We start from the raw sequence: 17,420 nt of genomic DNA on the forward strand, positions 1-17,420 counted from the left end.
GAATAGCCCAATTGAAATGTATCAGGTGCATTCAGTTGACATGCAAAAATAGTTTAATCTGTCTTTCTATGGCATGGCTAGTGTTGAATGCTAAATAATAACATTTATACGTCACATTTTCCTACCTGAGTGTCTGTGCACTGGTGCCCAGTAGCACCTTATTACCGCCAAAGACCTGGGGCAGGTATGGTGATATTAAAATCCTAGATGCTGCGTGAAACGGAAAGGCACATTTCGTTCGATATCGTAACAAACGAGTAAAAAACTGTATTGATGCAGACGCAACCGACATGTTGCCCCAACGTCGATGTAAAATAGCCAAAATTATAGCAATTGATGCAAGTTCAGGAGTGAATCAATGTACCCAGGCGAGAGCGAAATGTAAGCACCACAAAACATTTACCCCACTTGCAACCCTTAAGTGGATGTCTCCCTCCCTCCCTCGGAATTGCTCAATAGGGCATAAGGGGACCCAGGGTTTATGTGTGTGTGGAGCATGGATTGTGCCAGATAGGTTACGTGATTCATTAAAAACACTAGGCTCCTTAGTTCATGGTTATTTTCTAAAAAAGGTCAAAGTCTAAAATGTAATCCATAAGAAACAAACCTGTAGACGAATTAATATGTTTACAATGTAATTACCATTTTGCATGTTATTTCTTAACCTGGTTATTTCTATTGTTAGGCCTAATCAATGTATTTGTAAATGTGTGTAATGTTGTGCATTACTACATAAACAGATGGTATCCAACAAACCTCACCTGCCTACGGCCCTCTGTCACACCTTGAGAATTCTACTTATGGAACAATATGGGGCTTTATGCCTGTCTTTGTGGAGCAGTTTGGCTCTTGCCCTTCATTTCTATGTTTCCTGTCCAGGGTTGGGTAGGTTACTTTCTAAATGTAACACCAATAATACATTTTTGGTAATTGAGGAGGCTCAAATTGAAGGTCATTAACCAAAAAATAATTTACTAAAGTGATATGATGAATCATTTTGCTCACAATGTAATTTCCCTTCATTTAAATGGAGTAACACCAATGAATCTTTGTATTTAGACATACCAAATGACCAATGGAATCCCTTAAATTCTGACATACTTAAAGGGTCTAAGATTTGGTACTGTAGGTTACTTTCTAAATGGAATCTGGTACTGTTACTTACTAGTTACCGGTCCAAAAGTTGAATCAATAACGCAACTTTAAAATTACCCAAACTCAGTAACGTAATCTGATTACTTTCAGACTCGCTCAGGTTTAACAAACTTAAACGCATGCCTTTTTCAATGCTGAATTGAATGTCAAGAGCTGTTAACAGAAAGATGTCAATTTATTTTTTTCCCTGCAAACATCCTTTCTGAATGTAAAAGTAGTCCAAGATAATCATCTACTTTTTCAAAAGTATCTGTAATCTGATTACAATATTTTAGCTGGTAACATAACAGATTAGTTTGGTTTTTTCGTAATCAGATTACATGCATCTGATTGCATGTAGGCCTAATTAGTTACTCCCCAACCCTGTTCCTGTCTCCACTTCAGTAATAGGATCATAGATCTTGGCTTGTTCCCCCACACTGACCTCAGCCCCATGGTCTCATAATACTCTTAACCAGCTACCGCCCATATAATCGACTTACTGTAGGCCTATATCAATGAATCCCATCACAAAGCACTTACTTGACTTTACTTAATCATAGACTTGCTAAACTCACTCATGCAACCTTGATTTCAGTTTAAATAACAATTAATCCTCAAGTCAATTTATACAGTAAGACTGCGCATTAGCGTTATACTTTGGATAGAATTTGGCCATAGGCACAGATCTAGAATCAGTTTACCCTCACATAATCCCACATTTAACTATTAGGTGGAAATTGCTAAACTGACCAGAGGTCAGTGTCTAGGGGTAGATTTATACCTACTGAGGTAAATCAGAAGACTGAGTGAGTGGATGGGGGGAGGAGAGGACGGATTAATCAAAGATCAGGGACAGATTAGAGAGGGATCGTAATCCCATTTGCCACACCCCATGTCCCAATACTATAAAAAGACTAGACAATTACCAGGGACTGCAGCTGAGATGTCTAAAAATTACAGATACACCTCATGTCTTTGTCATTATACTTAGACTAGAGTATACAATATTATAGTCAGATGTCTTATACATGCAACAATGCATAGCTTTCATCATCATGGAAGTATAATGCAGAGATTTCATTATAGATGTAGGCTACTGTATATTGACACACTGAGCTACAAACCAATAGTGAGGCCACTGCACTAAGAACATTCAGTGGATTGTTGTGGCGTCCACAAGATTTGAATGGAATCAGATTCTCCCAGACATAATAACCTCACTGAGTCAATGAGAAGAGTCTGGCTCATGGCCGTAGGGTTAGATGTTTATCTAAACTCAGAACAGCTTTACAATTAGTGAAAAGAGGCTCATAAGTAAGGATTTCACTGTAAAGTATACACCTGTTGTATACAGCGCATGTGACAAATACAATTTGATTTGATTAATAAGAAGAGCGCAAACAAAAAAGAGCAAAAAAAGCAGAAAAGCAAGAGAGATCATGAGCCAGTGAGAGAGAGGCAGAGGGAGAGGCAGAGTGAGAAAGAGAGAGCAAGAACTCAATTTCTTGTCATCTCTTTGACAAATTACCAACCACAATAGACAGCTACAGTAGCTCTCCCCTGCAGTGCCTACCTGCAGTGTAGGATGACATTGCCATAAATTCCCACTAGATGGCGATAGTGCAGTTGGTATTGGGAGTTAGTGATGTCAAAGTAGCCTAGTGATGCCAAGCTACAAACTGAGATAATGAATGAGTCAGAAACAGACTGAGTCACATAATACGGCTGTGGTAATGGAGTGTAAAGTAACCACATCAGTAGTTAGGTAAGACTCATCGATACAGAATGGGGACAGTTACGATGTGGTGGGAGTGTGAGGGACCGTCAGTAAACAGAGACTGACTAACAATGAGAATGTGTAGACTATATGTGAAAAAAGGTCCAGTTGCCAGGACAACAAAGACAAATTCAATCTAGACACAGTTGCCCTAGAGTACACAAAGAATTAAACCTACCTTGGCCTAAACCTCAACACCACAGGTAACTTCCACAAGGCTGTGAATGATCTAAGAGACAAGGCAAGAAGGGCTTTCTTTGCCATCAAAAGGAACATACTGTGAAACTCGACATCCCAATTAGGATCTGGCTAAAATATAACTTATTGCTCTCTATGGTTGTGAGGTCTGGAGTCCATTCACCAACCAAGAATTCACAAAATGGGACAAACACCCAATAGAGACTCTGCATGCAGAATTCTGCAAAAATATCCTTCCTGTACAACTCAAAACCCCAAACAATGCATGCAGAGCAGAATTAGGACTATACCTGCTAATGATCAAAATCCAGAAGAGCTGTTAAATTCTACAACTATCCAAAAGGAAGCAATGGCCACACAAAGCCCTCAACTACAGAGAAATTAACCTAAAGAGTCCCCTAAGCCAGCTGGTTCTGGGGCTCTGTTCACTAACAGACCCCACAGAGCCCCATGACAGCAACACAATTAGACCCAACCAAATTATGAGAAAACAAAAATATAACTTTTTGACACACAAAAAAACCAAGCAAACCGGAATACAATCTGCCCCAAAATAGAGAATACACAGTAGCAGAATACCTGACCACTGTGACAGACCCAAAATTAAGAAAATCCCTGACCATGTATAGACAGTGAGCATAACCTTGCTATTGAGAGAGGCCACCATAGGCAGACCTGGCTCTGCCCACTAAATCAGGTGGAAACTGAGCTGCCCTTCCTTATCTCCTGCCAAAGGCATGACCATATTAGAGACACATACAGTGAATTCTGAAAGTATTCAGACCCCTTGATTTTTTCTACATTTTGTTACGTTACAGCCTTATTCTAAAATTGATTAAATTAGTTTTTCCCGGCACAATCTACACACAATACCCCACAATGACAAAGCAAAATAAATGTTTTTACATTTTTGCATATTTATAAAAAATTTAATATCAGATTTACATACAGTTGTGGCCAAATGTTTTGAGAATGACACAATTATTAATTTTCACAAAGTCTGCTGCCTCAGTTGATGGCAATTTGCATATACTCCAGAAGATTATGAAGAGTGATCAGATGAATTGCAATTAATTGCAAAGTCCCTCTTTGCCATGCAAATTAACTGAATCACCACAAAACATTTCCACTGCATTTCAGCCCTTCCACAAAAGGACCAGCTGACATCATGTCAGTGATTATCTCGTTAACACAGGTGTGAGTGTTGACGAGGACAAGGCTGGAGATCACTCTGTCATGCTGATTGAGTTCGAATAACAGACTGGAAGCTTCAAAAGGAGGGTGGTGCTTGGAATCATTGTTCTTCCTCTGTCAACCATGGTTACCTGCAAGGAAACACATGCCATGTGTTTGGCATGTGTTTCATCATTGCTTTGCACAAAAAGGGCTTCACAAGCAAGGATATTGCTGCCAGTAAGATTGCACCTAAAACAACCATTTATCGGATCATCAAGAACTTCAAGGAGAGAGGTTCAATTGTTGTGAAGAAGGCTTCAGGGCGCTCAAGAAAGTCCAGCAAGCGTCAGGACCGTCTCCTAAAGTTGATTCATCTGCGGGATCGGGGCATCACCAGTACAGAGCTTGCTCAGGAATGGCAGCAGGCAGGTGTGAGTGCATCTGCACGCACAGTGACGCGAAGACTTTTGGAGGATGGCCTGGTGTCAAGAAGGGCAGCAAAGAAGCCACTTCTCTCCAGGAAAAACATCAGGGACAGCCTGATATTCTTCAAAAGGTGCAGGGATTGGACTGCTGAGGACTGGGGTAAAGTCATTTTCTCTGATGAATCCCCTTTCCGATTGTTTGGGGCATCCGGAAAAAAGCTTGTCCCGGGGAAGACAAGGTGAGCGCTACCATCAGTCCTGTGTCATGCCAACAGTAAAGCATCTTGAGACCATTCATGTGTGGGGTTGCTTCTCAGCCAAGGGAGTGGGCTCACTCACAATTTTGCCTAAGAACACAGCCATGAATAAAGGATGGTAACAACACATCCTCCGAGAGCAACTTCTCCCAACCATCCAGGAACAGTTTGGTGACGAACAATGCCTTTTCCAGCATGATGGAGCACCTTGCCATAAGGCAAAAGTGATAACTAAGTGGTTCTGGGAACAAAACATCGATATTTTGGGTCCATGGCCAGGAAACTCCCCAGACCTTAATCCCATTGAGAACTTGTGGTCAATCCTCAAGAGGCGGGTGGACAAACAAACAGAACCCCACAAATTCTGACAAACTCCAAGCATTGATTATGCAAGAATGGGCTGCCATCAGTCAGGATGTGGGCCAGAAGTTAATTGACAGCATGCCAGGGCGGATTGCAGAGGTCTTGAAAAAGAAGGGGCAACACTGCAAATATTGACTCTTTGCATCAACGTCATGTAATTGTCAATAAAAGCCTTTGACACTTATGAAATGCTTGTAATTATACTTCAGTATTCCATAGTAACATCTGACAAAAATATCTAAAGACACTGAAGCAGCAAACTTTGTGAAAATTAATATTTGTGTCATTCTCAAAACTTTTGGCCACGACTGTACAGTACCAGTCAAAAATGTGGACACACCTACTCATTCAAAGGTTTTTCTTAATTTGTACTATTTTCTACATTGTAGAATATTAGTGAATACATCACAACTATGAAATAACACATATGGAATCATGTAGTAACTAAAAAAAGTGTTAAACAAATCAAAATATAGTTTATATTTGAGATTCTTCAAAGTAGTCACCCTTTGCCTTGATGACAACTTTGAGCACTCTTGGAATTCTCTCAACCAGATTCACCTGGAGTGCTTTTCCAACAGTCTTGAAGGAGTTCCCAAATATGCTGAGCACTTGTTGGCTGCTTTTCCTTCACTCTGCGGTCCAACTCATCCCAAACCATCTCAATTGGGTTGAGGTCAGGTGATTCTGGAGGCCAGGTCATCTGATGAAGCATTCCATCACTCTCCTTCTTGGTCAAATAGCCCTTACACAACCTGGAGGTGTGTTGGGTCATTGTCCTGTTGAAAAATAAATGATAGTCCCCCTAAGCACAAACCATATGGGATGGAGTATCCTGCAGCATGCTGTTGTAGCCATGCTGGTTAAGTGTGCCTTGAATTCTAAATTAATCACAGACAATGTCACCAGCAAAGCACCCCCACACCATCACACCTCCTCCTCCATGCTTCACGGTGGGAACCACACATGTGGAGATTATCCGTTTACCTAGTCTGCGTCTCACAAAGACACGTGGTTGGAACAAAAAATCTCAAATTTGGACTCCACCGGTCTAATGTCCATTGCTCGTGTTTCTTGATCCAAGCAAGTCCCTTCTTCTTATTGGTGTCCTTTAGCAGTGGTTTCTTTGCAGCAATTCGACCATGAAGACCTGATTCATGCAGTCTCCTCTGAACAGTTGATGATGAGATGTGTCTGTTGCTTGAACTCTGTGAAGCATTTATTTGGGCTGCAATTTCTGAGGCTGGTAACTCTGATGAACTTATCCTCTGCAGCAGAGGTAACTCTGGGTCTTCCTTTCCTGTGGCGGTCCTCATGAGAGCCAGTTTCGTCATTAGCGCTTGATGGTTCTTGCGACTGCACTTGAAAAAACTTTCAAAGTTCTTGAAATGTTCCGTATTGACTGAACTTCATGTTTAAATAATGGACTGTCATTTCTCTTTGCTTATTTGAGCTGTTCTTGCCATAATATGGACTTAGTCTTTTACCAAATAGGGCTATCTTCTCTATACCACCTCTACCTTGTCACAACACAAATTATTGGCCCAAACGCATTAAGAAGGAAAGAAATTCCACAAATAAACTTTTAACAAGGCACATCTGTTCATTGAAATGCATTCTAGGTGACTACATCATGAAGCTGGTTGAGAGAATGCCAAGAGTGTGCAAAGCTGTCATCAAGGCAAAGGGTTGCTATTTGAAGAATCTCAAATATTAAATATACACTACCGTTCAAAAGTTTGGGGTCACTTAGAAATGTCATTGTTTTTGAAAGAAAAGCAAATTTTTTGGTCCATTAAAATAACATCACATTGATCAGAAATGCAGTGTATACATTGTTAATGTAGTAAATTACTATTGTAGCTGGAAACGGCAGATTTTTTATGGAATATCTACATAGACAGATGCCCATTATCAGCAACCACCACTCCTGTGTTCCAATGGCACGCAAGGGTTAGCTAATCTAAGTTATCATTTTAAAAGGACAATTGATCATTAGAAAAACATTTTGTAATTATGTTAGCACAGCTGAAAACTGTTGTGCTAATTAAAGAAGCAATACAACTGGCCTTCTTTAGACTCGTTGAGTATCTGGAGCATCAGCATTTGTGGGTTCAATTACAGGCTCAAAATGGCTAGACAAAGAACTTTCTCTGAAACTCGTCAGTCTATTTTTGTTCTGAGAAATGAAGGCTATTCCATGCGAGAAATTGCTGATCTCATACGACGTTGTGTACTATTCCCTTCACAGAACAGCGCAAACTGTCTCTAACCAGAATAGAAAGAGGAGTGGGAGTCCCCGGTGCACAACGGAGCAAGAGGACAAGTACATTAGAGTGTCTAGTTTGAGAGACAGGCGCCTCACAAATCCTCAACTTGCAGCTTCATTAAATAGTACCCATGATTCCATGTGTTTTTTCATAATTTTGATGTCTTCACTATTATTATACAATGTAGAAAATAGTAAAAATAAAGAAATACCCTTGAATGAGTAGGTGTGTCCAAACGTTTGACTGGTACTGTATGTATTCAGACCCTTTACTCAGTACTTTGTTGAAACACCTTTTGCAGCGATTACAGCCTTGAGTCCTCTTGGGTATGACGCTACAAGCTTGGCACACCTGTTTTTGGGGAGTTTCTCCCATTCTTCTCTGCAGATCCTCTCAAGCTCTGTCAGGTTTAATGGGGAGCATCGCTGCACAGCTATTTTCAGGTGTATCCAGAAATGTTTGATCATGTTCAAGTCCGAGCTCTGGCTGGGTTACTCAATTACATTCAGAGACTTGTCCCAAAGCCACTTCTACGTTGTCTTGACTGTTGGAAGGTGAACCTTCAACCCAGTCTGAGGTCCTGAGCGCTCTGGAGCAGGTTTTCATCAAGGATCTCTCTGTACTTTTCTCCGTTCATCTTTCCCTCAATCCTGACCAGTCTCCCAGTTCCTGATGCTGAAAAACATCCCACAGCATGATGCTGCCATCACCATGCTTCACCATAGGGATGGTATTGTCCAGGTGATGAGCAGTACCTGGTTTCCTCCAGACGTGACACTTGGCATTCAGGCCAAAGAGTTCAATCTTGGTTTCATCAGACCAGAGAATCTTGTTTCTCATGGTCTGAGAGTCCTTTAGGTAAACTCCAAGCGGCCTGTCCTTCTGTAAGGTTCGCCCATCGCCACAGAGTAACTCTGGATCTCTGTCAGAGTGACCATCGGATTCTTGGTCACCTCCCTGACCAAGGACCTTCTCCCTCAATTGCTCAGTTTGGCCGGGCAGCCAGCTCTAGGAAAAGTATTGGTGGTTCCAAACTTCTTCCATTTAAGAATGATGGAGGCCACTGTGTTCCTGGGGACCTTCAATGCTGCAGACATTTTTTGGTACCCTTCCCCAGATCTGTGCCTCGACAGAATCCTGTCTCGGAGGTCTACGCATAATTGCTTCAACCCTATGGCTTGGTTTTTGCTCTGACATGCACTGTCAACTGTGGGACCTTATATAGACAGTTTTGTGCCTTTCCAAATCATGTCCAATCAATTGAATTTACTACAGGTGGACTCCAATCAAGTTGTAGAAACATCTCAAGGATAATCAATGGAAACAGGATGCACCTGAGCTCAATTTCGTGTCTCCTAGCAAAGGGTCTAAATACTTATGTAAATAAGGTATTTTTTTCATACATTTGAAAACATTTAAAACAAACTGTTTTCGCATTGTTATTATGGGGTATTGTGTGTAGATTGATGAAGTAAAAAAATATTTGATCTATTTTAGAATAAGGCTGTAACAGAACAAATTTTTTTGGGAAAAACTGAATGGGTCTGAATTCTTTCCGAATGCACTGTATTTCCCACAGATCACACAGACCCACAAAGGATTTGAAAACAAATGAAACATTGATAAACTCCTACAGTATATCTGTTAGGCGAAATGCCGCAACGTGCAATCACAGCAGCAAGATTTGTGACCCATTGCCATGAAAACAGGACAACCAGTGGAGCACAAACATTGTAAATAAAACCAATATTTATTAGTACTAAAACTATTTGCACATTGTTAAAAACACTGTACATAGCTGCCTATATAACATTTGAAACTTCTTCATCCTTTTGAAACGTTTGAGTGCAATGTTTACTGTACATTTCTTTTAAAGTTTTTTGTTGTTTTTTGTTTCTTCTCACTTTGCCAAAGCAAGTGAAATAAACAATAAACAATGTAAACATGTTTCCCATGCCTATAAAGCCCCTTGGAATTGAATTGAGACTGTGTGATTGGGAGAAGAGTGTGTGTAAACCAGGACATGTTTGAAATATGTGCATTAAATGTAGGCTTATTGTATTCTCAGAAGGGTGTGAGGATAGGTGTCTTGGCCTAGATACACAGAGAAGTTCGGTTGCAGTCATATTTTCTCATTATTAGTATGTGCTTTATGTTGAAGCATCTGTGAGTCACATTTCCTGTTGACACCCTCCTTGGTAATACAGTAATGTATTCATGAAAAACAACAGTAGGTCAGTGTCTAAATTGATAGGTCTTATGTTTCTAAAGTCTCATCCTCACAAGCAGATCTTTGCAGTCAGTCATATGTTATCCCCGGAAACCCCTAAATTAAAAGATACATTTACGACATTTTGCCCCTCGAAAAATGTGATTCATAGAAACACTGCGTTGAAACTGATCTCAACACAACTTATATAAAAGCATTAGTTGTTCAGAAATATTTTAAATGTTGTCTCTAGTCCATCTTTCTATGGGCTACCTTCAAGTTATTGTAGGTTAAGTTAAGGCTAGACATTTTGAAGTTGACTCTTATCACATTTATGTTGTGCTTGTGTATGTTCCTCTCTCAACCCAGTTTTAAGTGAGCGTGTTCCATCAATGAACCACGCCTCGCGCCGCACCGTAAAAGTCCGACGGCCATATTGACTGACTGCATCTCCTCCTCCGCGGTGAAACTGGCTCAGTCGCTTCATACATAGCGGGGTGTCTAACGGGAAACAACCCGCTCTATTTTGGTCGCGTGGGATTTAAAGTAGGCTACCCAGTGGGCCCGGGGAGACAGTTTACCGTTTTCAGAACGCAGTTCAACTGATCAACTGAGGTGAGTTTTTAACGGGTGCATTTATTCGCTGGTGGCTCCTAAACAGCTCAGAATAAAGGGAATTTGCTCTGTGGTCGACCATAGCTGTCGTAATGTAGACTTGTTACCAAGATAAACCCGCTCCAGTAAACTATAATATATGTGCTCTCTCTCTATAGCCCGTCTTTTTGTAATTGTGAAAACATTTGGTATAATGTTCAATGTTTAATTCAAGGACATTACTGATCATACGGTCCATCGACCATAGAACAACTTTTAAGTGTTAAACATTTCAAAAGTTCTCTAAGTTACCAGTTAAATGTCACTACAGTTGTCTGTGACCGAACATCAAACTAATTGGTAATTTCCATTCACCTTAACGTTACATTTAATTCACTTTAGGCTATCATAGATAAGGCTTTCAATGTTCAGTGTTAATTTAGGATATTTTTAATCTATGAGATTAATGAAAGTAGGCTACTACCTGGTTTGTTTTCATGACAACTGTGACATGCCCTCCTTTGAGCCATAACAAAAACAACGGTTTGCAACTTTGTTGCAGGTGCTGATTATACGTGTGCAGTATTTGTAACCGTTTCTTGTTACATTGTAGCCTATTTTGCGCACTCGCGACCAGGTCCCCAAGGTGGCCAGTGGAGTTCTTCTGTGGTTTTAGAAATGTTTTGTGGTAGTAGCTTAATTCAAATTCCACGTGTCTCCGCTCAGCGACAAATACTTCAGATTCTACAAAGGACAATATGGGTTAATGTATTTTTTGGGGGGCAAACATGACCTTGAATATCACCACTCGAAGTGCGCGACCTGGCAGCATATAACGGTGCTTGTAAAACCATCTGGCAGAAACAGATGCTATGACGACGCTTTTAATTAGGCCTGTCACAGTGGGACACCATATTTTATTGGCCATTGCCCCTGTCACTCAAACCCTCCTGTTGCTCAGTTCATCCCTCCTGTGGGGCTGCGTTACAACCATAGAAATAGATAGAGGACTCATCTTTGTCTGTGCCATTATGGATTGTGTCAGCATGGGCAGCACCATTGAGCCTACAACACATAGCAATTCCCACCCAGTTTACTACTTTGACTACTTTAAAATAGTGAAAGCATGTTGGAAGCTCTCATGCTCATGCTAAAATTGCCTTTTGGCCACTAGAGGCCTCCATCATTCTCTATGGTTACAACTCATTTAAGAAAGGACTTACCAACATGATCCTTTTTACTGCAGGTTTTATGTTTCTTCCAGTACTATAGTATGTTGAATAATCCTGTGCCTGCGGAAGTCTTGGACATGGACACTGCCCTCCAGTTGAATATTGGAAGACTATAGTACATTTACTATTTATACATTAAACATTTATACATAACCATATTTTTCTCATGGTTATGCAACTGAACACAACACTGATCGTATACTTGTATTTAATGTGTTCAATTTCAAATGTCAGACACTTTTTCTTCCACATGTGTGCCTCCTCACACACCGCTGTACAGTAAACCTATAGAGGTAGCAAAGATAAGGCCCTGCTCTGTGACAGTCTGTACAGGGTGTTCTGAACCAGCATGACTGACATCTCTGGCAGGGTCACAGACTGATGCTATCTGGTTACCTTGGCGATGCATTTGGTTTCCCAGCGGCCTCAGGGAAATCTCATCCCTGTCATTCCAACGTGATAACCCTGAAACAAAGGACTGTATTAATCAGGAAATGAACCAGACAATACAGGATATTACAATAAAACACTATTTGTTATGGTTAAATAGGTAGGGGATGGTTCACCAGACTCTGCTCTCCTATGGCTGTATCAGTAGGGGGTTGAATTAGGCCTTAGGTCACTCGTGTGAGCCTTTCCTACAAGTTTCCAGAAGTTGAAATGCCTCATAAGGAGAGCCTAGTACAGTTGTTGTCACAGCTGTTGTAATGGTGCAACATATCATTTGTCTGTATACCCCATGTAGTGTCATTCACACCACAGCTGGAGATGTTGCCATCAGCTCTGTAAACACACATACACCACAAATGCACACTAAACCCACTGGCACATGTGTTTAGCAACCTCTTTGCTCTTGCTTGTACAACTGCAGTGAAAGTGTGAAAGAAGATGGAGGAGGGAAACATGATTTTTGAGGGGTACACAGACAGGGTCTGGAAGAGGCTTGTTACTGTGAAGCATGTCATTCATTTTATGAGCCCTATATGCCATGTTCTGTTAAGCTATTGCATCAGAGAGAGAGAGAGAGAGAGAGAGAGAGAGAGAGAGAGAGAGAGAGAGAGAGAGAGAGAGAGAGAGAGAGAGAGAGAGAGAGAGAGAGAGAGAGAGAGAGAGAAAGGCAGAGGGAAGGGAGAGAGATAGTACTGGATATCCACTGGATATCATAAGGTTCCACTGGATATCATAAGGTGAATGCACCAACTTGTAAGTCGCTCTGGATAAGAGCGTCTGCTAAATGACTTAAATGTAAATGTAAATAGTATATATACAGTGGGGAGAACAAGTATTTGAAACACTGCCGATTTTGCAGGTTTTCCTACTTACAAAGCATGTAGAGGTCTGTAATTTTTATCATAGGTACACTTCAACTGTGAGAGACGGAATCTAAAATCAAAAATCCAGAAAATCACATTGTATGATTTTTAAGTAATTAATTTGCATTTTATTGCATGACATAAGTATAAGTATCAAATACTTGTTCTCCCCACTGTATGTGTGTGTGTGTGTGTGTGTGTGGAGAGCAGAGCCTCATTGTTTCTGCATGAATGGTGACCTGGAAGCTGTATCCGTTTGAGAGTGACCCTCCGGCTTTGGGTGAATAGAGGGGTCAGGTAACACATTATATATTTTCTCTGCCAGGCAAGTTTGAGTGAGTTGGCTTTACAGGGAGTACCTGTGTTTGGCACAAGATGCTAGTTTATGACCTCACAGAGTCACAGCTTATGGCTGCCCTGAGATGGGTGGTGAAGTCACAGGTCAATAAAATATATTTTCCCCCATAACCTGTAGGCAGGTAGGACTTGGGTCTTAATGAATAGTTCAGATTTTCAGCTCTTTTCTATATCTTGTAGGGACACAATGTATGGTATGTACTTTTCTGTAAGTTTCTCACTCTCAGGTGGCACAAATTGCGATATGGGGAAAGGGAATGGGCAGGGTATATTCAAATTGAATACTGTAGTATTTACTATAGTTTTAAAAAGTAGTGTTTTTACGAACATTACTGTAGTATTTACTACAGTGTGTAGTTTAGTATACTACAGTTTACTATATAATTCTATAGTAAGTACTGTAATATTCTATAGTAAACTGTAGTATTTTTTTCCATGTGGGTCTCTGTTATATATATATATGTGTGTGTTAATAATAACGGTTCTGCTCACTCCTCCAGGCGGTGGAGCCCAGGGCGAGGCAACGAGGCGGAGGACCTTTTGTTTGCATTTTCTCAGCGGAAGGGCAAGGCTGGAGAGAGGACAAAGATGCCCAAACCGGTAAGACTCACCTCAGGAGAAAGGATACAAATAAAGATGTATAAAGGAATATAACAATATTCACGGGAGAAGTGAATGTTCAGGTTATGTTGTGAGATTTCACAATGTATTTTCCACCTCAACACCTGAGGCTTTGTCACAAAGTATCAGTCAAACCATGCAGGAATCACAGCCACTTGTTAAAACACATCTAACCTAACTGTAACAAATGCTCACATGCACGCACCCCCCTCCCCCCAAACAAGCACACAAACAAAAACGCACACCAAGTACAAACACAATCCTGATTACCCACTTCAGACCTGTTTGTAGAAAACACAAAGCCCTCTTTCTACTCTGTTGAGCAACACACACAGGGTTCTTGTGTCTCTAACAGGCTCAGAGCTTACAGACAGACAGACAGACAGACAGACAGACAGACAGACAGACAGACAGACAGACAGACAGACAGACAGACAGACAGACAGACAGACAGACAGACAGACAGACAGACAGACAGACAGACAGACAGACAGACAGACAGACAGACAGACAGACAGACAGACAGACAGTCTCCCTGTGGTCTAGATCTTACATAAGCACTGTAAACCCTCTACTCTACAGACATGGCTACTCCATCATACACATACACACACTGGAGAGGAATTAGAATGGGGCCACCTCCACTTCTTGGAAACGGGAAGAGGAGAGAACGGGATGGAAAGCACAGCGATAAAGAGAGGGGGAACAAAAGAGCGAAAGGGAGACAGAGACTCAGAGTGAGAGAGACAAAGAGATGGACAGAGAAAGCGAAAGACTGAAAGGGAATGAGAGATGGAGAGAGAGGAAGAGATTGAAAGAGAGACCTTTGTTCACATTTTGCTGATTGGGCAATACATTATCCAACTAATCCCCAAGATGCCCTTAGGGGAAAGATGTTCATCAAACATTTTTATATGTTTACATATTGTTAGACTAAATGCATTGTAATACCGTGGCCTGTCATTCAGACGTTTTGTTGTCTGCACTTACTGTAAGAGGTTCTGTCTAAGTGACCCCTCCAGATACACTCCACAAAAAGACATGGTGAGAGTAAATAATGCCTCCATCATGGTGCAGTGTGTTTTGGGGGAGCGAGGCAGACGGGTCTGTTGTGTTCTTAAAAGGGTGGATATAGGGACCTCTGGACTCTCTAGATTGCCTGGGGCACTCCATTAAATCAGTGGGTTTCTGTGTAGGACCCTTTCTTTCTTCTGGGCATGTTTTAATGGGGGATTATTCCTCTTACATCACTCAATAGGTGTCCAAAGGTGTGCCTGTTTTTCTGTCTGCTGTAAAGGGGTTCCTTGTTAACTAGATTTGGAGGGACAACCTATGGGGGGACACAGCAGGGAGTCTAGGGGCTGAATAATATTCTCAATGTCTCTGCTTGGTTAGCAGTGTCTTTGTCTCTTTGTCTGTGTCTCTCTCTCTCTCTCTGTGTGTGAGTACTTGTTTGTTTGTTTGTTTGTTTGTTTGTTGTGTGTGTACTTGTCACCTTTTACTCCACACACAGAGACGCATACAAAGCTCGCCCTCCATTTGGCAAATCTAACCATAACTCTATTCTCCTGATTCCTGCTTACAAGCGAAAACTCAAACAGGAAGTACCAGTGACACGCTCAGTACGGAAGTGGTCCGATGAAGCAGATGCTAAGCTACAGGACTGTTTCGCTATCACAGATTGAAATATGTTCCGGTATTCAGTCACCGGCTTCATTAATAAGTGCATCGTACCTACATATCCCAGACAGAAGCCAAGAATTACAGGCAACATCCGCACTGAGCTGAAGCCTAGAGCTGCCGCTTTCAAGGAGCGGGACTCAAATCCGGATGCTTTTAAGATATCCCACTATGCCCTGAACCATCAAACAGGCAAAGTGTCAATACTGGACCAAGATCAAATCCTACTACACCGATTCTGACGCTTGTCGGATGTGGCAGGGCTTGCAAACTATCACGGATTAGGAAGGGAAACCCATCCATGAGCAGTGCAGTGACACGTGCCTACCAGATTATCTAAATACCTTCTATGCTCGCTTTCGGGCTAGCAACACTGAACTATGCATGAGAGCACCAGCTGTTTCGGACGACTGTGTGATCACGCGCTCCATAACTGATATGAGTAAGACCTTTAAACAGGTCAACATTCAAGGGCGCAGGGCCAGACAAATTACTAGGACGCGTTCTCAGAGCGTGCGATGACCAGCAGACAAGTGTCTTCACTGACATTTTCAACCTCTCACTGACCCTGCTGTAATACCTACATGTTTCAAGCAGACCACCATAGTCCCTGTGCCCAAGAACGCCAAAGTCATTTAGACAGGTTACCATCGGCCCGTAGCACTTACATCTGTAGCCATGAAATGGTGCACATCAACACCATCTGCCCCAACGGATCCACAGATGACACAATCTCTATTGCACTCCACCCTGCCCTTTCCCACCTGGACAAAAGGAACACCTATGTGAGAATGCTGTTCATTGAGTACAGTCCAGCGTTCAACACCATAGTGCCCTCCAAGTTTATCACTAAGCTAAGGAACCCGGGATTAAACACATCTCTCTACAACTTGATTCTGGACTTCCTGACGGGTTGCCCCCAAGTGGTGAGGGTAGGCAACAACATATCCGTTACGCTGACCCTCAACATGGGGGCCCCTCAGGAGTGCCTGGTTAGTCCCATCCTGTACTTCCTGTTCATCCATGACTGTGTGGCCGTGTATGACTCCAACACCAGCATTAAGTTTGCCGACGACATGATGATGGTAGGCCTCATCGACGACGATGAGACAACCTAAAGGGAGGATGTCAGCGATCTGGCAGTGTGGTGCCAGGACAACAACCTCTTCCTCAATGTCAGCAACAAAAAAGGAGCTGATTGTGGACTACAGGAAATGGAGGGCTGAGCATGCCCACATCAACATGACTGTAGTGGAGCAGGTCGAGAGCTTCAAGTTCCTGTGTCCACATCACTATGGAATTATCATGGTCCACACACACCAACACATTCGTGAAGAGGGCATGACAACATCTCTTTGGCAAGATTTGGCATTGGTCCTCAGATCCTCAAAAAGTTAAACAGCTGCACCGTTGAGAGCATCTTGACTGGCTGAATCACCACTTGCTATGGCAACTGCTTGGCATCTGACCGCAAGGCGCTACAGAGAGTAGTGTGTACGGCCTAGTACATCACTGGGGCCGAGCTCCCTGCCATCCAGGACCTCTACACCAGGTGGAACCAACAGGACCCTGAACAGCTTCTACCCTCAAGCCATAAGACTGCTAAATAGTTAGTCCGGGTAGTTATTGGTTAACTATATACATTGACCACTTTTTGCATTTTTGCATCTCTTTTGACTCATCACATATGCTGCTGTTACCCTTTTATTATCTATCCTGTTGCCTAGCCACTTTATCCCTACCTATATGTACAGTTGAAGTCAGAAGTTTATATACACTTAGGTTGGAGTAATTAAAACTCGTTTTTCAAC

General features: G+C 41.9%; 2 protein-coding genes across 2 annotated transcripts in view; one reads left to right on the top strand and one right to left on the bottom strand.

Moving 5' to 3' along the window:
- LOC120064088 (adrenodoxin-like) overlaps positions 1-423 on the bottom strand; it is a 31,790-nt gene extending 31,367 nt beyond the window's left edge. The window contains exon 1 of the mRNA XM_039014434.1: positions 126-423. Within this exon, the coding sequence (XP_038870362.1) occupies positions 126-292 (167 nt within the window). The 5' untranslated portion in view covers positions 293-423. The remainder of the gene's footprint in view (positions 1-125) is intronic.
- Positions 424-10,319: 9,896 nt separating this feature from the next.
- LOC120064090 (radixin-like) overlaps positions 10,320-17,420 on the top strand; it is a 39,914-nt gene continuing 32,813 nt past the window's right edge. Inside the window, exons 1-2 of the mRNA XM_039014435.1 lie at positions 10,320-10,427; positions 13,809-13,908. Of these exons, the coding sequence (XP_038870363.1) occupies positions 13,897-13,908 (12 nt within the window). The 5' untranslated portion in view covers positions 10,320-10,427; positions 13,809-13,896. The remainder of the gene's footprint in view (positions 10,428-13,808; positions 13,909-17,420) is intronic.

The sequence above is a fragment of the Salvelinus namaycush genome, chromosome 19, assembly GCF_016432855.1.
Source record: "Salvelinus namaycush isolate Seneca chromosome 19, SaNama_1.0, whole genome shotgun sequence".
NCBI classification, from domain to species: domain Eukaryota; kingdom Metazoa; phylum Chordata; class Actinopteri; order Salmoniformes; family Salmonidae; genus Salvelinus; species Salvelinus namaycush.